We start from the raw sequence: 24,426 nt of genomic DNA on the forward strand, positions 1-24,426 counted from the left end.
CCCAAGTCAAGTTATGCACAAGTTTGGCATATACTTTGTCAGAAATATAACCAATTTTCTACTAAAAACAGCAGGGTGGCCATAACTATTATCAATTTTTCTACATTAACGAATTTGTTTAAAATTGTCGTTTTGGGCAAAGTTTCCCTGGAGGCAAAGTTGGCGCTAATGACGTAACATATTATTGCAGGTGACTGTACATAAATGTTTCGGTGATTTTGAGATTATTTTCCAGGTTAGTTTACTAACAATCAAGTTATGCAGATACCGATTTCGTGAACGTATAAGTAGTAAGGTACCGCTATTGTTTAGCGATACCGATTATTTTTGAAGGTAAAACTATACCGGTTGAAATATAAAGATATTAAAATTACAGCAGGGACAATCATTTTTTATAGGTGTACCTAAACCATCATTGGCCGAGCGTTAGCAAAGGTCTCCGTTTCAGCTTGGGCAAAAATGCTTTTGTATGTTCTCCTTTGCAGATCACATTTCTCAACTGATTCTCGTGAAAATTTGTAAGCAGGTTCGATAGAACTATTCTGTTTCGCTTTATCCGCCAAAATGGAATTGCCACCCTGCTGAAACTTTATTTATTTAAATTCCTATTGAATGGATTTTGCACCTTATGAAAAACCGTATAGAGTAGTAAATAACATTTTACATCTGACTTAATGACATCTTGTTTTATTCGCTTTAATTGTACAAAACGCGTATCTCGACAAAGCAATAGTAGGTAGTAAAACAGTCAACAATCAAATGAATTAAATAGGTACGTCACGTGTGACATGAACAGACAAGGAAAGCAAGATTAAATGCATTGTTTCTCTTTCATCTTTAAATGGAATGCTTTTACCCTCAAAGGAGGCTAGTGGTCAATACTAAACTAAAAGTCCAATCTTAAAAAAACATGATGGGTCACTGACCTGTCCCAGTAAAGTGAGGTAGTGTGCGTGAAGTGCGCTTGTGTGTGAAATGGGGTAAATTGACAGAATCTGATATTTTACCCACCGCTACCGTCGCCTTAAATGTCAAAAAGTATCGCCACCTACTCGAAAATAAGGATCAAAGTCAAATGGTGTTCGTTCCTATATTTCAAATACTCTTTGGCTCGGTTGGTTTAGCTTTCAACGTCCGTATTAAAATACTGCTTATATTTAAAATAGTATTTATATTGTGTCAGCGCCGTTTTTGGCCCGACTCTGACCGTTGATGTGATGTTGAGTTTGACTACTACAGGGCCTTGGGGCTTGATTGATTTAGCTCCGGTTTAGCTTTCAACATTCGTATCTACATACTTAAACGAAAAATATCTAGAGATTTTAGATATTCTTCCACAGTCATTCAACATTTTAGAAATAGTTTAGTTTTTCTTTAGTTCATGAACATACCCGTATTACAGGATAAAACTGCGGAAATTCATAATACTTAATTGAAACAAACTTATTACATTCCTAACTTTAAAAAAAAAATGCGCCTGCATGTTATACTCGCACAACGGAAAACCAACCGTTTGGGGTAACCATTGAATAAATATGAGCGATAATTGTGGCTCCTGCCGAAACTAACGGTCGCGTTCAGGTAAAGTAACGGGAGTACCTGTACATGTACAGTTACCCTTGTGGGGGCCGGTTCCAAAACGGGTAAACAAACAACTAAACAGTGAGATAAGTGTACAAGTTATGAAATAATAATAAAAAACCGGATAAGTGCGAGTCGGGCTTGCCCACCGAGAGTTCCGTACTTTTTAGTAATTGTTGTTATAGCGACAACGGAATTACATCATCTGTGAAAATTTCAACTGTCTAGCTATCACGGTTCATGAGATACAGCCTGGAGACAGAGGGACAGTGGAGTCTTAGTAATAGGGTCCCGTTTTTACCCTTTGGGTACGGAACCCTAAAAAGGCAGGCTAGATGTAAACGCGCGTTTTGTGAGTTACAATTTATTTTTAAAATCAATAATTTATAACACCGATTCATTCAGTAACGACACCAAGTTTGACATTTTTATCCGTTTTAAATGACACTTTTTTTAACTTGGTGCATTTTGTAAAGAGTGGCGGGAGTGTGCATCGGATAGGACCAAATGGCGGGAAAGAGAGGAGGCCTTTGCCCAGCAGTGGGACCCTCCTATAGGCTAATAAAATAAAAAAACATTAAATAAAAATCGTGCAAGTGTTAATCGAACATAAGAAAAAATCGGAATGTTATCAAAAAGTGTAATTGTTTGATACAGAACCCTTCGTACGCTTGTCCGACCCGTACTAATAACCGATTTTTTAAATACAATTTTATATCTCTCTATTCATTAAATAATTAACAAATAATGAATTCAAGCATCAAGTGCATCGCACCTTTAAAAAAAATGGCTACACGGTACTACTAAAAATGTAAACATTTATAAATAAACTACTACTACTAAGTATTTAAAATATTTCTAGCTTATGAGAACTAATAAAAAAAGCAAAAAGAATATAACTCACGATGCCTCCTGTGAGGATTGAACTCACGACCCCTGGTTTACGAGACCAGTGCTCTACCACTGAGCTAAAGAGGCGATGATTAGCGCCGCCAAATACACGGTCCCATTCTATAAGCTCATCCGATAACGTAGAACGACAAATATTACGAAGTTCATTCTTATTTCACAAAAAATAAAAACAAAGTAGCGAGTGAATTAATTGGAAAAACCGCAAGAGTGAAAGAGCGCGCGATAGTGCGCCTTGCCAGTTGCCCAGTTGATATATACGTATAGAATATAAATATTTATTTTTATTATTTGAGACTTTTGAGGGACGTCGGATATTTAAGAAGATTGGGCCCGCGAAAATTTCATTTCCGTGAAATTTTCACTTCGAGCGCAATTTGTTTCTTCCTGTAAACACTTCGCTCATACGTGAGAGATACAGACGTGAGAAAAAAAACTTACCTTGATGATGTAATTTCCTTTTCTGAAACAAAAAATAATAAATAAATATTCAGGAAGAAGTTAAACAAACAAAAACTACAAAAATATGCAAAAAAGATTGCCGAAACCAGGGATCGAACCAGGGACCTTTAGATCTTCAGTCTAACGCTCTCCCAACTGAGCTATTTCGGCCAGTTGATGGACGGCCGGAAATTACGATCAGAATCCACAGCCCCACACTTACCAATACGGTTCTTTAGTTTTTTAATTAAACTAGGTGTATTACAAGTTCTAACACCAACTAGAACTAGAATAAAGCATTCTTTAACAGTTAACTGTAATATACGTAACAAAATCAGTGTTGTTCAAATCACTGAAAAGTTGACAATGATACTAGAGGCGCCATCTACCTGTTAGCAGTGGAACCGCCAGTACAAGCAGTGAGCTACTAACAATGGTTTTTGAAAGATTTCATTTTTTTTACATTGGACTGATGAAAAAAGGGTTGTTTATTGAATGAAAAAATTCTACAATGTATTTTAATTTAAATAATTTGATAAAGTTACAGTTACAGTTCATAATTATACAGTTTATAATTGTACAATGCATGTAAACAAGTTTTTTGTTAAAAAAATATATGTTGGTACCTTATTCCTACATCTATTGTACCTGCACGCAAAATAGAGTTAGACCAAGAAAAGTCTGCAGCGATTTTGATACCATACGCAGTGCAACTGTCATTTATACGTCATAATTTCATAGAAGTTTGATGTTTAAAATAACACTTGCACTGCGTGTGCTATCAAAGTCGCTGCAGACTTCTCTTGGTCTAACTCTAAATATCTTTATCATTATTGCTGATGTTGACTGTTTTTTTTTCAACAGTCAACATTTCTAACAAACAATCACAATGAGGTTGCATTGTTTTATCACAGAAATCCTGTGTTCACCTACAGTTTCATTGCATTTAACAATTAGTTATCAATATCATACATACTTCTAGGAGGGCAACTACACCCAAATGTCGCAACATACATTACATGTGGACATGTGGTCCTACTGCCCTTGTCCTACCGAGCGGACCACATGAACTTTTTTTTTCAAGTGGGCAGGAGGACAAGTTTTTACCAGGGGGCCAAATCAAACATGACCATGACCCCATGGGCACAACAGGGTAATATGGGGGTTATGCATGGAAACAAAACATATTCGCCTAGTCCAGGGGTCACCAATTAGTTTCTTCAGGGGTGTGGTTCTTAAAATAAAATGACCATCGCGGTCCATGTGTACTTGAGTTTATTAAAAAAGGCACCACTTTTCGAGTGACGAAATTGAGCGCTCGAAATTCATAAATAGCCCCCAGCATAACTAACTAGGGATTTACCTGGTTCGGGGTCAGCCTGGACCGCCTTGTTTTGAGCGACGTTCCCAACATCATCGAGCACCACTCCGCAGCTCTTATAAAGGTGACTGCGTATCTTCAACAGCTTATCTGTCTCACGGAAAGCTTTTATTTCATCCTGCAATACAAAATTGTCCTATAAACAGTACTGAAGGTTTACTAGTGGTATGCTAATCTTTATAATTGTAAATAGATATAATATTGTTAGGTAAAATTATAAATAACTAGTTAATTTATTGAACCTTTAGCTGGCATATAAAATTCTAAAGATGTCCTGTTCTGCAGGAGAACAAGGTAATTTGAGGAGAATACTATGAGAATGCAGTCGGGACAGTAACCTGCAACTCCTACAGGGAATTGGGCTGAATGAAGGCAATAACTAGTTGAAACTACATCAACATCTAGCTGGCATACAATACATCATTTTATTATTGTTATTGGAATTTTAATATCAATTTCGCATTTCCGCTGCAGGAGTTTGAAATTAGATTGGTTTAAATGTTTTTAATTATGCAGTTGCAAATAACGCTGGAATAAATCTACTCAAAATAAACCCTGTTTTGGTACCACAATTGAATTTATGGAAGCCAGCATACACCCAATGACATATCCTCACCTTCAATTCCTTCAGTCTGGTATGAGACCTGCTACTATAGCATTGTCGAACGTGAGACTCTGACCACTGCTCTTCGTTATTACTCAACACCGTAGGCACCGAGCTACGAGCCCTAATATTACTAACATTGCCACTTCCGCGCGCTCGAGACGGCCTCGAAGGAGACTTAGCTTTACCAGGGTCCAGAGACTTTAAAGTCCTTCTAGGCCTTACTAACGGCCTTTTAACTACTTTTTCTACACGCACTTCGGGCACATAGTCATTTAACACCGTCGGAAGTTCACTAAAAACACTAGAACTCACGGCCGAAACAGACGGTTTCGCGCCAACGCGCACTGATGATGGTACTTCGTGTCGTGTCACATTTGAAGTGGATCTTAGACTAGCATGTGACCGGTTAAACACGCGAGACATCACTCTGTCGTAGTTAGCTTTGGTTTTCTTTTGAAAATCCATAAAAAGAGCGTCTAGTACCACTGTTTTATGGATTTCAAAATAGAAGTTGTTGTGACAGCCGACAGCCGTGATTGTGGAATAGGTGCTGTCAAGCGTGAAATACAGATAACAAAAAGCAGAAACTAAACGTTTATTTAACTAAAAACTAGAAATTATAGCTTGTCAAGCCATTTGTCTGTAGAAAAAAGCGCCAAATTTAAAAAATGTAGGGGGAAGGGTAATTCAGGGTAATTGTCCCATAGCAAATTATAATTTCGCGTTGTTACTGCTGACAAAGTTGTTTGACCGGCTAATATACAACAGCAATACCACAGGATTAAATTAAAACATGAAATAAATAATAATATAATTTGTAATAAAATCAATACAGTTATTCAAGTTTTGTTCAAGTTTCTTTGTGATATAAAATCAGTTATCTGTATAAATTTGTCGAGGTAGGTAAATAAAGTTGGTCAAGCAGATTTCGTCAGTAGAAAAAGGCGGCAAATTTGAAAAATATAGGTGCGAAGGGATATTGTCTCATAGAAAATTTGAATTTCGCGCCTTTTTCTACTGATATGATTTGCTTGACCATCTATATTTTAATTTTTCATTTTCATTCGCCATGGACAATTCCGTCCGAAAGTCCGTTACGTTACGACTTGCCATTTTGGGAGATCTTGGGTGGACGAAAGGGATAAAGCGTACTTCTATGAAATGATGACGTTTAAAATAACACTTGCACAGTGTTTTCTATCAAAATCGTTGCCGAATTAGATTATTGGTCTGACTTTAACAACAAAGTAACTTATTTTAAACTTGTGCTCATCTGACTTCTCTGACATCTCATTAGCTTATTAATCGCTTACTCAGTACCTATGAATGCTTCATGAGAATTGCATTAAGAAAGTTTTCCTCCGATTCTGATTCATACAACTTAGCCGAAATCCTGAAGTGATTTTTTATATTTTTCCCTAGTTCAGGAAATACAAGAACAGAGCAATTTGAACTGTGATTAAAAACATCCTGCACGCATATAGACGTGTCTATTTTAAGCGGCTCACACAATTTAAATCTCAGATTGCCTTCATACGTTGCAAAATGTTTCGGAATACTAGAAACTTTTCTAAAACGTTTCTGTGGAATGGAACACCCTACAAAAGGAGAAATTACGTTATCTTCAAAGTTGTAATAGCTGAAGAACTTAAAGAAGCCCCCCAATAAATGTTTGAGGGACGACTGATTGTTATTTGGATATTTGAGCTCTTGAAACGCTACATTCCAGACTCGCCAGGAAACATAAGGAACATTTCTTTGCAGGACATGTATGGTTGGTAACATCCTTAATTGCTGTAGGTAAAAAACTACCATCAGCAGCAATGCATAAGTTCTCAGCATGTACGGCCCAATGAAGTTGTGAATTTTTGCCCAGTATTTAACAAGAATTGCTAGATCCATCGCTCTTTGGTCTAAGTGGAATAAATACCACAATTATTTACTATTACTGCCTCCAGGCGGGCAATCAAAGGTCAAATCACATTCTCTGCTAGTTGGCATATGGAAAAATTTCACAATGGGCACTGGTACATTTGTTGCGGCGTATATTTGTGCAAATAAATCAGAACGGCGGCTTAGAATATCCCTGGCTGTGAGCATGACTGTGTCTTCGGCGGTCTTGTGCAGCATCGGGATTTGGATGAAGCAGTCCACATCGCTGGTCTTGAATACCGTGCCTTGTTATAGAGCACATCCTGGAATGAATATGATAACATGGACTTAAAATAATATTCCAGATATGTCTGTATGTTTTTCAGCAGGATTGTAGGTATGTCATGACTGGCAAGTTTGATGTCCCTACTAGGCTTGGTTAATATCGGCGTGTATAGTTACTGTTGCTGGGTTTTGACATAGGTACAAATTGCATTAGGTAATTGAGAGTTTATTGGGTAGGTATAATAGAGTCGGACCTAGAAAAGTCTGCAGCAATATTGATAGCCCACGCGGTGCAAGTGTTATTTATACGTCATAATTTCATAGAAGTTTTACGTTTAAAATGACACTTGCACTGAGTGGGTTAACAAAATCGCTGCAGGCTTTTCTTCGTCTAACTTTATCTGACCTAGCTGCCACCCATAACAACTGTAACAACCATTGAAAAACGTATTTAACCACCTAATTATACTGAAACACACCCAACATGTCAGTAGAAAAAGGCGCGAAATTCAAATTTTCTATGGGACATCAACTCTTCGTGCTTACATTTTTTTAAATTTGCCGCCCTTTTCTACTGAAAAGGTCACTGTGCCAGAGTCATCGACGGCCAGAGTACATTTAGACTATTTAGAGCATTATATTGTTTCGTTAGTTATATCTGGAGCCACGGATTTTGACTTAACTAATAACTTGCTAGTTGCTACCTATATAATTGTGCTAAAAAGTAAGTAAACATTACCTACCTGGCCAATAGGTCCTCAACATGTTTTTCACATCCCAGAACAGCCGAAGCAGTTCTTCCTCTAATTCATCCCTGGTCACACTGGTCAGTGTTACATGGTAAAACAACTTCACGACTTGCTCGTCAAAATAAATGTTCCCTCCAGTTGCATCCACGACGGATCCAGTATGTCATGTGTTGTGCTCATTTTGTAAGAGTCATGGTCTAATAAAACATGGTCTTCTATTCCCAGAGTGACACAGGCCTACGTCACAATAACATTGCCACTTTATTTCAACATAACATGTTACATGGGTACGTTATACCTATGGTTAATAAGTTAAAATATTTCTTTATAATTTTATTATTTTCATTTATATGTATTTTATCTTAAATTTTACAATAACACGTCATTTTTAATTATTCGTTAGCAATATCTTCCGATTCACGAAAGAAATTTCAGACGTTCGGGTAATTCTGTTTACACTACTGGCAACACAGGATAGCGCTGTCACATTTGACAATTTGGATCTAGATAACTTCATGCCCTGACCGTCATCCTTGTCGAATGCGTGTTAATTGTTATTTCCTTCTCGCTCAGTGTCAGCAGTCGCAGTGTTTTCCAAACTTTTCACGTCGTAAGCTTGGTAATTAATGTGTAACGGTGAATTAGTTTTTCAAACGTTTGTCTTGTATAGATAAATAAAGTTTAATTTAATACATTAGATTTGTTTTATTTTACTATGTTTCTCCATGAATAACTTAAAATTAATGCCGTTAAAATAATTTTCACCGTTGGTTAAACTTCTCCCACATTTTAAAGTTTGAGAACCTGTAAACAGCATGATGACGTAGGCCTGTGTCAGTTAGGTCATTCGCGAACATAGAGGTACAATAATTTCGACGACCGGTCTGGCCTAGTGGGTAGTGACCCTGCCTATGAAGCCGATGGTCCCGGGTTCGAATCCTGGTAAGGGCATTTATTTGTATGATGATACAGATATTTGTTCCTGAGTCATGGTTGTTTTCTCTATGTATTTAAGTATTTATATATTATATATATCGTTGTCTGCGTACCCACAACACAAGCCTTCTTGAGCTTACCGTGGGGCTTAGTCAATTTGTGTAAGAATGTCTCTATAATATTTATTTATTTATTTATTTATTTATAATAATATAGAGAAGACACGGGGGAGGGGCCAAATGACCGAACGAGATACACTTATAGAACTTTCAGTAGGAGTAGCAGAGAAAGCGGTACTATTGCTTGTCCTTGTCACAGTCTCACTTTTTGTTTGTTCCCCACCTTTTTGATAGTATGGGCTATGGTGGGCAACAAATAACCCGACCGAATTACGTAGATTGTTTTTGGTATATTGTCAGGAATGTTAAAACGTGTTTTTAATATTGTCGCATTGCGTATGTTTTGTCCCTCACGGAGGCACGCGCACACCACTTCTATGGGATGCTACTTCTAGTATATTATTATACCATGGTAAGAGTATTCTTCTGGGGTTATTGAAACTGGCTAGTAGTTGAAACAAAAAAAAAATAAAGACAACTCGTTTGTGTCTTTACACTCATTTTTGATTTTATTTATTTTGTCAATACAAAGTGAATGAGGAGTATAGATTAGTAATTAATAGATAACATTCAAACCAAGGCCTATTGACTTCCTTGAAACGATGTGACCCTTCAAAATTGTACATGTGTTGTCCGTTCCCAGACGAGATTGCCAGTAATTAACATCAAAATATTTTACTACAGCAACATTGCTAGAACTGGCTTTGTCTATAGATACGATTTCTAGGAACAAATCAAATTATTTTATCAAATATATTTTGATTTGTATTTTATGAAGTAGTCATATGTAAATTATTATTTATTTTTTATATATGTATATTATTATCTATTATATTTCAGTTTGTCTTTGTCTATGTTCATAAAATCTACGAAGGGTAGACGTGCCTCTACCCTCCTTGATAAAATAAAAAAAAATCTTTGTCAATTGGCCTCTTTGATAGGCCTTGATTTGGGTCTGGCCGGTAAGAACATAGACAAGATAAAAGTCTGTAATGTCAATGCTGTCATTTAAGTCATTTAATGCAAAAATATCAATTTTCATATAAAACGATTTATTCACTTGAAATATATTTATTTACCTATTAATTTTAAAAATAAAAACTATTCATATGTGACATGGAACGCATCTTTAAGGGATCTATATCTGAATCCCTAAAGTCTTTTCTCCTATCTTTGCATTCCCTAATATTGTTTGTCATAATGATCAGTTGTCCTAACACTCGTATACTCTAATTTTGGTTTCCCTATTATCGAATGGCCGATTTTTTTTTGTCCTAATATGTTTTTACCTAATGGCACTTTCCATATTGAGTATTTATCCTAATGTTATGTAGCATAATTCTTTTTTTGCCTAATTATTGTTAGGCCTAACAATTATATATCCTAACCATCATGTTACCTAATTTTACTTAGCCTATCGTTGCTTGACCTAACACTCGTATGCCCTAATTTTGATTTCCCTATTTCGTTTCGTTTTTACAATGGTCGCAGTTCTAACCTAACCTAACCCACTTTTGTGGCAGCAGTTCGTTTTTGCGAAGATCACAAGTTCTAACTTAACCTAACCCACTTTTGTGGCAACAGTTCGTTTTTGCAAGGATCGCAGTTCTAACCTAACCTAACCCACTTTTGTGGCAGCAGTTCGTTTTTGCGAGGATCACAGTTCTAACCTAACCTAACCCACTTTTGTGGCAACAGTTCGTTTTTGCAAGGATCGCAGTTCTAACCTAACCTAACCCACTTTTGTGGCAGCAGTTCGTTTTTGCGAGGGTCACAGTTCTAACCTAACCTAACCCATTTTTGTGGCAACAGTTCGTTACCATTCATTATGGAAAGTAATTTTTATGATAATTGATCAATAGGAAAAGTAACTGTTATGACAATTGATCATTAGGGCAATAGCCATTAGGTCAAAACAGTTAGAGCATGTTATTTTATGCCAAACATTGTTAGGGATTTCGAAGAATATGGTAAAAAACATTAGGGATCTTGATAGTTATGGTACAAATGCTTAGGACAAATGAGTCTTAGGTTAACCATTACATTATGGAAAATAATCGTTATGACAATTGATCGTTAGAGCATGTGCCCATTAGGACAAACCAGTTAGGGCAAGTGACTTTAGGACAAACGTTGTTAGGGATTCAGAATGACACCCATCTTTAAGTGGCTCCCGCTGCCGCCGCCGGCTGGAGGCCTCCCGCGCTGCAGCTGTCACTGTCATTACACATTATATATAAACTTAGCGTCGTGCAAGTAAAAAGTATGAAGCAGGCTCCTACTGTAGATGCGGTTACCTGGAACAATAAAAACACAAATATTAAGAAAAAAGAAGACAATATCAATATGAATAATAAGAAAAAAGAAGATAAAAGTGAAGAGACATTTCATTGTGGTAGATGTGACACTATACATGCCCGAAGAAACTGTCCTGCTTTTAAGAAAATATGCCTGAGATGTAACCGAAGAAACCATCTTACCAAATGTTGTAAAATAAAAACGGTGGACTCACTTCTCCAGAATGATGAATATGATAGTGAAGATGGATTCATGGTGTCATCTATAGATACTGATGATGATGATGTTGGTAAAGAAGACTGGTATGAGCCATTAACCTTACCTAATAGAGTCACAGTGATGTTCAAACTTGATTCAGGCAGTCGGTGCAATATTATTAGCCGAGAAATAATGGATAGAACAAAATCACATCTCAGTCCATCAACAACCAGATACCTGACATCCTTTTCAAAGCATAAGATGCAAGTCATAGGTGAAGCAAAACTGATGACTATTAGTAAAGGACAGCAAAACCTGATTAAATACTATGTTGTTGATGAAAAAGTGACACCAATTCTTGGAAAGAAAACATGTGAAAAGTTAAATTTAGTAAAGAGAATTGATGCTATTACAATAAATGATGACTTGTTTGAAGGAATTGGTTGCCTGAAACAATACAAATATGATATTGATTTAGTAGACAATCCAAAGTTACCTATATGCCCGGCACGTAAAATTCCCCACACCATAAGAAAAAAAGTAAAAGATGAGTTGGATAGCATGGTCAAACAGAAAATAATTAAACCTGTGACAAAGCCTACACCAGCCGTTTCACCTATGGTTGTGGTGAAGAAAAATGACAAAATAAGACTGTGCTTAGATCCCTCAGACATAAACAAAAATTTAAAAAGAAGACATTACCCACTTAATACTCTTGAAGAAATTGCTGCCAGAATTCATGGCTCGAAATGGTTCACACTGCTAGACTGCAGAAAAGGATTTTGGCAACTGCAAGTGACTCACCGCACATCAGAATATCTCACGTTTAGTACACCCTTTGGAAGATATTCTTGCTTAAGAATGCCCTTCGGCTTAGCATCAGCTCCAGAAGTCTTCCAGCAAGTTATGAGCTCACTCTTAGCGGACCTGGAAAATACAGAAGTGTCAATGGATGATGTACTTCTACATGCTGCCAGTAAAGACGAATTAGAGAAGACTACACAAAAAGTACTGGAAAAGTTTAGAAATGCAGGTCTTAAACTTAATAAAGAAAAGTGTGTATTCAGTACACAAGAAGTCAAATTTCTGGGCCACATAGTAACTAGTGAAGGCTTAAAGCCCGACCCAGTAAAAATAGAAACCATCACAAAAATTAAGAGACCAGAAAATATAAAAGAACTGCAACGGTTTCTAGGGTTAATTACCTACTTGTCAAAATTCATAAAAAATATGGCAGATATTACTAGCCCCCTGAGACTATTATTACACAAAGATGTAGAATGGGTTTGGGATCAACCACAAGAAGAAGCGTTCACCAAATTAAAAGAGCTGCTAAAAAACCCACCTGTTCTGGGATTTTATGATCCTCAAGCACCAATTTTGCTCTCAGTTGATGCTAGTAGTTATGCCTGTGGTGGTGTAATGATCCAAAAAGAAAAACCTATTGCTTACTGTGCTAAATCTTTCACTAAAACTGAGCAGGGCTACAGTCAATTGGAAAAAGAGGCCAATGCAATCTTAGTGGCTTGTAAAAAATTTCATAACTATATCTGGGGTTGCAAGGACTTAACAATAGAATCTGATCATAAACCTTTAGAAACAATTTTCAAAAAACCACTTACCAGTGCACCACCAAGACTGCAAAGAATGTTATACCAGATTTTGCCATATAATCCCAAAGTGACATATAAAAAAGGTTCAGAGATGTATGTAGCTGATACTTTGAGTCGAGATTGTGAGAAGCTAAACTGCGAAGATGTTAACTCTGAAAACTTGCAAATATGTGCTATTGTGCCATTTTCAAAAAACCGCAGAGAAGAAATCAAACAAGAAATTGAGAATAGCAGTGAGTTGAGAAACTTGAACCAAATTATACAAGATGGCTGGCCTGAAAAAATGGGGCAATTACCAGATAACTTAAAAAAATACTGGCACTATAGAGAAACGCTCAGTGTATATAACGACCTCATTTTCAAAAACGACAGGGTACTAGTACCCATATCAATGGTATCACTAGTGATGAAACAATGCCACCTGGGTCATAAAGGTATTCAAGGCACAATACGGCTCGCCCGCGACAACGTATTTTGGCCAGGTATGACTACGGATTTAGTCAATTACACGAAATCTTGTACAACATGTGCAAAAGTACAAAAAGATAATCCAATGGAGCCTATTGTTGTACAAACAGCACCAGAACGCCCTTGGAGTCTCGTGGCAACGGATTTATTTCATTTGAAAGGCAAAGACTATATAGTGATAGCAGATGGCTACTCAGGTTTCTTTGACCTTAAGGAACTGAAAAGAGTTACCAGCCTTGACATAATTGACAATCTGAAATCTTGGTTTGCGACATTTGGAATTCCAGATATACTATTGACTGATGGTGGTAAACAATATGACTGCCAAGAGTTTAGACAATTCAGAAAGGAATGGAACTTTGAACACAGAATATCAAGTCCACACTTTCCTCGCTCCAACGGATTAGCGGAACGCTATGTCCAAGAAGCTAAAAATTTAATGAAAAAATGTATGGAAGACAATACAGATTTACAATTAGCGTTACTGCATCACAGGAACACACCCCGACTAGATCTTGGGTCACCAGCACAAAGGATGTTTAATAGAAGGACTAAAACCTTACTTCCTACAAACAGTAAACTCTTTATACCAAAAATAATTAGAAATGTCACTAAACAATTACAAAAAATTAAAGAAGAAGAAAAGACATATGCAGACAGAGGAAAAAAGGTAAATAAAAAGTTTGTTAGTAATGAAAACGTGATGCTACGAAAAGGTCATCAAAACTGGGTTCCAGCAAAAATAGTGACAGAAGAAGGTCACCGAACCTACAAAGTAGAGACTGATGATGGTGCAATTTATAAAAGAAACTCCTGGCACCTTAAACCAACAGCTAATTACACAGAACTGGCCACAGAAGCTCCAGAGCCAGGAACAGAAGATCCAGACACTGTTGGACAGCCATTACCTACAGACCAGTCACCAGTCCCTGTAGTGCAGCCGTCACCTATATCACCAGCAAAACCCACACTAACTGTGCAGAGTCCAGAACCACAGCCGCTGGTGACAGCTCCTCAACCTAGAAGTACCCGCAGTGGGCGGATAGTGATCCAGCCTGCTAGGTATCACTGAAAAGGAAGGATGACATGGAACGCATCTTTAAGTGGCTCCCGCTGCCGCCGCCGGCTGGAGGCCTCCCGCGCTGCAGCTGTCACTGTCATTACACATTATATATAAACTTAGCGTCGTGCATGTAAAATGTTAATCATTACAATAAAGTAATACCTAGTTATTCAGTTAGCATTATTATTTAATGTTACAATATGTACGAGCAACATATCTAAATGCGTCTTCGCACAGACTTAGTTAAATTTAAACCGTTGTCTCTCTTCCTTCCTTGCTGTATGTATCCGGCAATGGCGACTTTATCAACAATTCTTATCCGGATTATGGAAAGCCCTAATGTGTGTGTGGAAACCGTTGTAGTAAATCAGAAACAGCGATAATTTCAAGGTAAGATATATATTAATCTTTAAATAAAAATGAGCGTGCTAATTACCAAATTCAAATATAATAATTTAATCTTACTATCCCCGTAAGTCCCGCGGACGCTATATCGCGTCCGAAATTATAATCAAAATTCAACATAGATGTAAAACCCCGCATTGTTTAAGCTGGTAACCCTAGGAATTAGCGACGTTAGTAATTAGGAAGATAGATTATATTGTTTAATTTTTTGACTATTTTGTTTTAGAAAGTGAATCAGCAGATGGCTTGAGCGTGAGATAATAATATAATCCTGGGCCGTCATATGATTTCTTGGAAAAAGCTCAGAAGGGCACGTATCTGCCGCATATCCAAACTAGTTTCCCGGTGACCAAGAACGCTGCGCGGAGCTGTGAAGCAGAAAATGTCCGATAACCGGATAGATGTAATAACAACTTGTAACCATTTGCCATATCAGTGTATGTATTCATATGTATTATGAAAATATTTATATCTTAATAATACGTAACTTTTTGTTACCTTTTATATTTCACGAATTTCTGAATATAGTACCTAATCATTATCTTTTAACGTATTTTTTTACTTATTTGTGAAATGCTAATTTAAGAGCCCAACAACGTGCACACTAGCGCCACTGCTAAATAATCGTGATTATTTAAATTTAACGACATGTATTTAAAAAAGGGGCCGCTACGGACTGTATTGTGTATTTAGGTACCTTTTGAATACATCAAACTAGATTTTATGTTGCTGGATTCGTCGATCTATGAGCTCAAAACAAAAACGGCCGTTTTAACTTTGGACGGGTAGATTGACGAATCCAATAACATAAAAACTAGTTTAATGTATTCAGCAGTGGCGCTAGTGTGCACGTTGATGGGCTCTTAAAAACCTGATCCCAACAAAAAAGAAAAAAATACAAAAAGAAATTCCCTCTCTGGGATTCGAACCCAGGACCATTAGCTTCCTGAACTGGATTACTGCCAATACCCGCTAGGCTAAACGGGTTGTCAATTCTAATTACAATGGTATCCTACCAGAGCGCTAGTAGTATAAACGAACTTTTGAAAGGGACATTTTTTTGTATGGAGTTATCGTTCTTCTCCTAGTGAGTATTATATTCTTTGATTCAAACTCTACTTAATAAGTATCTTCTTGTGTAATATGGTAACTCCGGATACACCGTAGCGGGAAATTACCAGCATTTGTTGCGGACATTTTTTTTTATTTAGACAGCCATATCAAGGGTTTCCCCAAGATTTTTTTTTAGTTTGAACCTCATTTCAATAGAATAAAATTATCACACTATGCTTACTGACTACTGACTTTGTCTTAGTGAACGGTTTTTAAATTGGTCCTACTTTTAATCGTTGTTTGTGATGTGATGGCTCCTCTACACGATGGGCCAACGCCGGCACTCCAAGGGACGCAGCCATGCGGTAGAATGAGATAGCAATATCACTTGCTCCCTCTAACGCATAAATGTGTGCCTTGGAGTGGCCGGCATTGGCCCATCGTGTAGAGGAGCAATGAACTTATTTTGTTGGTGGCTTTCTATCCGTGGCTAACACATTTCTAAAAGCCGTAACAGACTACCGCACCGAACCGCGACCTTGGTGCGGTGAAAATATCTCTTTCTCGCTCTAACTTGCGGTGCGGTAGTCTGTTACGGCACCGATCTCAGAACTGTAAAGAAACTTATATGGAATAAATTGGTGTTAGACATAAGAATTAAATATTATGATAAATTAATACATAGTGATATGGCGCAGGTATATTCGTAAAACGTAACTTTTATATCAATTATAAGTGACTTATTTCATAGTACAGTGGATTGTACCTCTCAACTGGTTGAAGGCTTAAATTTCCCCATTAAATTTCAACCCTAAATGACTTGACAGAGAGCTGTTATTTCAACAACAACATGAAATATGGATATGGCAGCTGAAGAGTGGAGTGGGTAAACAACATGTAGCCCATTCTAAGATGTTATATATTAGATCTATCCTGTCCCCAGAGGCCCAGACATATTGTGCTATATTGTGCTTAAGAGTGACAGGGAAATAACATAATACCTATCTCTGTCCCTCTCAGCAGAAAGGTCCCAGTAACCAAATAGATGTAATAACCCTGTATACCCTTATATGTAACCCTTTTACATAAGGGTTTGCAACCACAAAAATCTGTTCAAATTCAACTAACAAATAACCATTCATCTACAAATCAACAACTGATTAAACTGATGAATTTATATAAACAACAGCTTATTTTTTTTTTATATAAATAAAATAAGGTAAGTATTGTTAACCTCTTTATTTATTTTTCATCTCAAGTTAGGTTATTTATAATATGAATATAAAAGTAAAATATAAAAACACTTACAAAACGATAAAAAATACATATAAACACATTATAAAAAACCTAACCTAGGGTGCCGCCAGCAGCGGGGCAAGGCCCAAGCCACCGGTGGTCAGGGCCGCAGAGAGAGGAACCGGCGGACTATCCGCGCCGTGTCCAAGATCACCGCCTTCTGCATCTGACCCTTGATCCAACCACCTAGCGAGAGTCTCTCAAGATGTTGGTCGAGACTCTTCGCTATTAGACCGTTCACTGAAACGACTATCGGGACAATGATCGTCAAATCAACATCCCACATGGCGGTTATCTCGTGAGCCAAGTCTAGGTACTTACTGGACTTGTCCTTCTCGGCCTTCACGAGATTCTCACCTAAGTATTGTTATTGTTAATGTGTATTGCAAACTAATAAAACAAATTTAAATTAACATAAATTTATTTATTTACAAGGACAAATGTTTCTCTTTAAACTACGAAATATATGCTATAAATTTTTTTTGCACCACTTCACTTTTCACCAAGTAGCTCTTTTACCTTGACATCATAGATACCCTTAGCTTCCATATGAAAAGTCTCACACAACGCCGTTATTTGTTTAGTCACACTAAAAACCAGATCTTCAGAGACTCCGGTTTGCTTCTTGGCCTTTTTAATAAAGTCATTTTGAACATCTTTGATGGCATCTCTACATTCTATGAACAGAGCTTTGGCATTCTTGGCTAGCTGTTCCCGATGCTCTTTAGTCACCTTCGGCACTGGCACAAACAACGTTGTACCATCTTGCTGAGGATTCAAATTCAAACCGGATGATTGTATGGCTTTTAAAGCATCTGGGATTGCTTGGGGAAATGAAGCAAAGTTTATTACTATAGTTTTAGGATTTTTTCTCACTATCTGCGCCAATTCCTGAAGCTCATATTCTTTGCCATCGAACTTCACAGGCAGAGAATCTATGGAGCCGGTCGTAGAGCGAAGTGATAGGTTTTTCGTAAAGTCCTCTTTCATATTTTCAATAGCTGATTTACATCTGTCTTTAAGCTTGTCCACTGCAACCAATTCTGACATCATAAGTGGGTTGATGTCCACTTTGCCTCCTTTACCTTTCTTATCCTTTCCTTTATCTTTTCCTTTGGCATAATTTCGAATTGGCGTAAAATTATAAGTGTTCGCCGTGATAACTCTTTCATTTAGGTTAGGGAAATATTTAAATGAATTTACATAAACGGGTATGATCAATCGTTGTAAAATCCGCGCGTTCATTATATATGCAATCTTCAGCACCTCCCGTTACTTATTTAGTCAGATTTTTATTTTTATTTATATTACAACCGACTAGTTAACCTCTAAATCGTATTTTGGAATAACAAGCGAACAAAACGCCGTGACGTTTTGTAGAAATAATATTTTGGAAAAAATATACTTACTTTTTCTGATGTGATACCCGTGATTTACAATCGATTATTTTATAAATTAAAGAGTTTTAATGAAGTAAAGCCCTTCATTTTATAAACATTCATTAGTCAGTTATATTTAACATTTTTTCATGAAACCAGAGGATTGATCAAACTAATTAACAAAACGCATTTGACAGTAACGCTCGGAAACCAAGTTCATTTAATTATTTTCTCTGCTTCAGATATCTTAAATGGAATGATTGTATTTTTATCAGAACAAGTCAACTTTTTAAAACAATGACATATTAAATTAACCGTAATTATTTGTTTATTTATCACGAGAACGTGCTAACAGTAACACTTTAAAGTCCAGTCTGAGGTTTATCTGATTTGACATTTCGCCAACTAACGTTCGGAACGAACGATCTTACGAGTAGTTCAAATGGCCAATTAGATTTTTTTTCCAAAAATGTCTGTGTTATTTCAAACAGTTATAAATACAGGAAGACTGTGTTCATACAGAAATTTGAAAAAATCTGTGTCCTTGTGCAGATGTTTAGCCATAAGAAAACTATCAGGTATCTCCTGCGGCGGGAAGTGTAAATATTTTGTTATGAATGTTGCGTTAAGGTTATGTGTACTTTTTAGATGTTCCGCGAAAGTTTATTAACTTTGAGGAGGTTGTGGCGTCCCGTCGAGCAGAGGCACGGCGTAGTGTAGTAGTGCAAGTCAACTCAGAGGCATCCTTTAGTGAACTACACACCTATTGTTCGAAATATGCAGACGTCAAGGGAATTCATCACTATCGGAACTCAAGTGGAGAGGTATTTAACCTAATTAACATCGTTTTGGCACTGAAATATATCTTATTTCAGCTAGAGCTTTGCATAAAATTTTAAAGGAATATACACTCATGTTTTAAATTGTTTTTGTTTCAGCACTTTATGCTTATTGAATTTAGCACAGAAGATAATCTCAAAGATGTATTAGGGAGTTGTAGCTCACACCAAAAAGACATTGATGTCATGTCCCTTCGGTCCCCATTCCTTTGGTTCCGTGCTGCTTCTGGGAAAAAGGAGAAGACTGAGCCATGTCTTAGTTCTCTTAATACAAAGGATGGCAGCTCGGACCTCAGCGAAGACATTTTGTTTCAAGAGCTGATGAGTGCCCAAACAGTGTCTGATCAGATACAGCTTTTGTATGATAGGACTATATTGAATGACCTTGGTGTTCGGTTACGATTTATAGTAGCCAGAGAGGTATGTATGTACTTGTTCATGTAAATAAAGTTATATAGTTTTTATTAATTCTTCAATTTCATTGTATGAGTTCAGTTAACCCCACAAATCAATATTTTCTTTTGGGGTTTCATACAGTTTTGAATTACTGGTTCAGCTGTTGATGTATTTTGGCTGCTATGCTGATGAACATTATCTATATATTCCATGCTTAAATATATTATAAACAAAATTTTGTTTAAGGTTTCATTCCTGCATTCAAATTTTTATTTCTGTATATACAGAAATATAAATGCCAGAAATGCTCAATCAAATTCTGGATCACCTTTTTATTTGAATTATATCTAACATATGAATGTTGAATTTTCAGCTAGAAGTGATGTTAGAAAGCTTGTATGCAAATATTGAGGTTCATCCCTTCGGGTCTTCAGTGAATGGGTTTGGCCGGATGGGTTGTGACCTGGACTTAGTACTTACTAATACACTTACTAATGATATGGTAAGCAAAAATGATTAAAGCATATTACAGAAATAGGCAGAAGTTTGTTATTATTTCAGAGAGAAAGCATTTTATATAAAATGAAACTCAGTAGAGTTTTATTGTTCAAAAAATTTAATTTCTTAGAACAAAAGCCTAGACCCTGTTTTATACATAAAAAAATACTTTTAAGTTGTTTGTCTTTAAGGAAAGCAAAGCAAAGCATTGTTATAGCAAAGAATTGAAAGAATAAAATACTTCATGAAAAATTGGGCAACCCAATTTATTGTAGGATTTTAATTAGGAGTTGTCTGTATAAGAACATTTTTCAGATGGATCCATCAAAGCGTCTAGTATACCAAGAGAAGCGTAGCGAGTCCCGACCAGCGCGGCAGCTGGAGCTGCTAGCAGAGCTACTGGACATGCGCGCGGTCGGCGTGGCGCGCGTGCAGCGCATCCTGCACGCGCGCGTGCCCATCGTCAAGTTCGCGCACCACATCACCGACGTAGACTGCGACCTGTGCTACAGCAACATGTGAGTGCAATTCTCAAAATTATAAGGAAATCTGGTAACAAAAAAGGAATGTTTCCAAATGTGTAAGGAAATCTGGTACCAAAAAAGGAATGTTTCTTAGAAAGTATTTGGGACATTTTGGGAAATATGGTGGAAGTTGTTCAGCTTCATGTACTTTACCAGCATACCAATTTTTATAGAAATCTAAGATGTGATCGAAATGTACAAACTTTTTGAGAATTGCTCAAGTGTGCAGCAGTGAAGGTTCCGTCACACAAGCGCGTTTTCCGGGCGGGGCGTGAGCGTTTTATATGTAAAAGCGGCGCGCCCCGCTCATGCGCCGCCCGCAAAACGCGCCTGTGTGACGGAGCCTTGACGGATTTGCAGTCTTTGCCGCCCTAGGCCCCAGGTCCTGAAGCCGCCCCTTTCTCAGCACCTATATTGACTACGTTTTGAGTTATTTCTTGTTATCATCATTGAATTTTTTGTCACAATGTGCCGCCCCTAATATCTTGCCGCCCTAGGCCCGGGCCTACTTGGCCTTAGGGCAAATCTGCCACTGGGGTGCAGTAAGAGTCTACCAGCTCCGCTAATTGCTATTGTAATGACCAGTGATCGTTAATTTTCCAGCAATTTTGGTGCAGCATTGTTGGTTAAAAGCATCTGTATGCCCTACTCTAGGTGGAATAGATAATTAGGGTTAATAACAGTAATATTAACCTTAACCAATCCTCTCCCTAGAAAAAAAATTAAGAAAGGCCACAAACACCTGCGATCTGGAGCATTTACGAATTTACCTCCCTAGGTATGTAATGTACTATTATTGACTTGTGCAAGAGGACTCTTGTATTTTGTTGAATGTTTTATTATCATAGAGATTTTTTGATTTTTACAAAACAATTTAATTAATCTATTTTTTTCACCACCAGGTCCGGGGTATACATGTCAGAACTCCTGCACCTGCTAGGCTCCCTGGACCCCCGCGTCAGGCCGCTGACTCTAGCAGTCCGCCGCTGGGCCGCAGCAGCCCAGCTGACGGCAACAGCACCTGGGCGCTGGATCACCAACTTCCCGCTGACGCTGCTCGTGCTGCACTTTCTGCAGCAGGCCAAGGTGCTGCCAAGCGTAAAGCTCCTTGTCAGCAAGGCTGGTGAGTTGGAACTCCTTTCTAAACTGGGTCGGGGGTATACATATCCGAACCCCATCTTCTATGCCAGGGGTCTCCAAACTTTTTTACCTGAGGCCGGGCCATATTGCGCCTCAGAATTTTCGCGCGGGCCACCGTCGGCGCCGAGGGGAGGTGGGTGTATCTGGGGTTGCTGCTGTTAGGGCTGAATACCTGGAGCCTGGCTCCCGCGGGCCGGATTGGACCGCTGTCGGCGGGCCGGATTGGAACGCTTCGCGGGCCGGATTTGGCCCGCGGGCCGGGGTTTGGAGAGCCCTGTTCTATGCTACTATGCCTGATTTAAATTGGCTGACAACAACCAAACTGGAGGTTTTTATAGAATAGGATTTTGATTATCTTTCCTGACCCGATATCGCGTTCGATAAGCGATCGATAATAAAATCGATAGAGTAGTAATTGGCAATTTTAATCCTTTCTTTTTCGGATTCCGTACCCAAAGGGTAAAAACGGGACCCTATTACTAAGACTCCACTGTCTGTCTGCTCGTCTGTTGAAATTTTCACAGATGATGTATTTCTGTTGCCGCTATAACAACAAATACTAAAAAGTACGGGACCCTCGGTGGGAGAGTCCGACTCACACTTGTCCGGTTTGTTTTTTTGTTTAAAGCTATAAAAGCAATATGTATGCCATGTTTCATAGTATATTTTTTGCACTTTCAGAAAGAGAAGACATCCGTATAGCAGAAGACAACCTCAACTGCACGTTCCTCCGCGACGCGAACAAGCTCCCACCCACCAGCTACTCGCAAAATGACTCCTCGCTCGAGACGCTACTGCTGCACTTCTTCGAGTTCTACGCGCAGTTCGACTTTGCTGACAAAGCTATTTCTTTAAACGAGGGCGTTGCCGTGAGAAAACCAAATGCGCTGCCGCTGTACATCGTCAATCCTTTGGAGCAGGTTGGTTACTCGTCACTTTATACAAGCTTTTATTTACTTTCACCTCTACTGTCTACTGTGTGTCGGTATGTAATCAAATGTTGCAAGTTAAATTTGACCCACTTTCCGGTTTCTGATGATGCTGAAAATTTGTATACATATATAAGTCGGGTGACAATGCAATATTATGGTACCATCAAGCTGATCTGATGATGGAATCAGGAGGTGGCCATAGGAACTCTGTGATAAAACAACGCAACCAAATTTTGTTTGGGGTTGTTAGAATTGTTTCAATGAGTATTAGTTGCATGTGGAAAGAAAAGTACAGTCAGCGATAAGAGTTTGTATCAAAAATGAAAATTTTGACAAAAAACTTATTACGTTTGTAAATTAAATTCTTTCGTTCCAGGCGTTGAACGTCAGCAGAAACGTGAGCTACGAGGAATGCGAACGTCTGAAAATGGAAGTCCGCAACGCCGCGTGGCAGCTCGAAGCCGGCCTCGAAGGGGACAAAACAGACGACTGGGGCCTACTAGGCCTCATCGAGAAGAAGTCCACTAGAGGCCTAAAGAAACTGCTCAGAGTTGGCAACTCACAGCGACTAGTGTCAGTTAAAGATTTATTCACTAGTGAAGAAGACAATCAGCCTGTTAGTAATGATATTAAAGATAAGTTGGACAGACTGGCAAGGAAGGGGACGAATGAGAAGGATAAGAGTAAAGTGAAGTTTAAGAATAGTCAGGTCGCTAGCGAAGTGTACAGGATACGGCGGGATAAGTTGTTATGAGAGTTTGATGAGTAGTGGCATAGAGAGAAGTACATAGAGTGCTCACTCCATACATCAGTTTTGGTACCAAAACGACTATTATTTTCGTAGTCGACACTAGCATCGAGTAGCGGAATTGTCAGTACTGCTACTTGACAATAGATGTTGCAGCGACCGAAAAGTCTAATGCTCAACTATTTTCAGCTAATATTATAACCGGATTAATCGGAACACTATTTTCAACTCCTGCTTCTAATATTAGTTGTAAATTGTTGTTCAATACAATTTTCGAGAGTCGCCATACGAGAGACATCTAGTATCGAGTAGCGTTACTGATAATTCCGCTAGTTACTCGATGCTAGATGTCGACTACGAAAATAATAGTCGTTTGGGTACCAAAACTGATGTATGGAGTGAGCATTCTATTCTAACTTCTTACTATATTTCTCTATGGTAGTGGATAGTTTTAAAGTGTTGGCTTCGTATTGGCTTATGAGAACGTCAAATCACATTAAGGCGGTCCTCACATTGGATGCGGATCCACACGCCGCCCCTGTGTACAGTTTGACATTAGATACATCGGAGCGGCCGAGGTGCCCAAAAATATCTGAACACGCCTCTATTGTCAAGACGTTAGAGTGCGTGTTTAAATATTTGTGAGCGGTTTTTTTATTTTACACATCGGGGTCATTACAAACAAATTAATTCATT

General features: G+C 38.0%; 2 protein-coding genes, 1 long non-coding RNA gene and 2 other non-coding genes across 5 annotated transcripts; 1 reads left to right on the plus strand and 4 right to left on the minus strand.

Annotated features, from left to right (window-relative positions):
- Window positions 1-2,487: 2,487 nt before the first annotated feature.
- On the minus strand, window positions 2,488-2,559 carry Trnat-cgu (transfer RNA threonine (anticodon CGU)). Its single transcript has one exon. It is a non-coding gene; the product is annotated as a tRNA-Thr (tRNA).
- A 371-nt stretch (window positions 2,560-2,930) lies between these two features.
- LOC134796915 (uncharacterized) lies at window positions 2,931-5,428 on the minus strand. Its single transcript, XR_010145023.1, has 3 exons — window positions 4,929-5,428; window positions 4,295-4,430; window positions 2,931-2,953 (listed from the first exon to the last, which is right to left on the minus strand). It is a non-coding gene; the product is annotated as an uncharacterized LOC134796915 (long non-coding RNA).
- Window positions 3,030-3,102, minus strand: Trnaf-gaa (transfer RNA phenylalanine (anticodon GAA)). The gene has a single exon. It is a non-coding gene; the product is annotated as a tRNA-Phe (tRNA).
- Window positions 5,429-17,733: 12,305 nt separating the features above from the next.
- LOC134796767 (ribosome-recycling factor, mitochondrial) lies at window positions 17,734-18,610 on the minus strand. Its single transcript, XM_063768984.1, has one exon. It carries the CDS (start codon window positions 18,517-18,519, stop codon window positions 17,767-17,769), a length of 753 nt encoding a protein of 250 aa, XP_063625054.1. The 5' UTR covers window positions 18,520-18,610; the 3' UTR covers window positions 17,734-17,766.
- A 483-nt stretch (window positions 18,611-19,093) lies between these two features.
- On the plus strand, window positions 19,094-23,887 carry LOC134796707 (poly(A) RNA polymerase, mitochondrial-like). The gene is made up of 8 exons (XM_063768884.1): window positions 19,094-19,231; window positions 19,302-19,477; window positions 19,592-19,912; window positions 20,262-20,390; window positions 20,702-20,904; window positions 21,813-22,033; window positions 22,732-22,970; window positions 23,359-23,887. The coding sequence occupies exons 1-8, from the start codon at window positions 19,123-19,125 to the stop codon at window positions 23,734-23,736; spliced, it is 1,776 nt and encodes a 591-aa protein (XP_063624954.1). The 5' UTR covers window positions 19,094-19,122; the 3' UTR covers window positions 23,737-23,887.
- The last annotated feature ends 539 nt before the right edge of the window (window positions 23,888-24,426 follow it).

This window comes from Cydia splendana, chromosome 14 (assembly GCF_910591565.1).
Source record: "Cydia splendana chromosome 14, ilCydSple1.2, whole genome shotgun sequence".
NCBI classification, from domain to species: Eukaryota; Metazoa; Arthropoda; class Insecta; order Lepidoptera; family Tortricidae; genus Cydia; species Cydia splendana.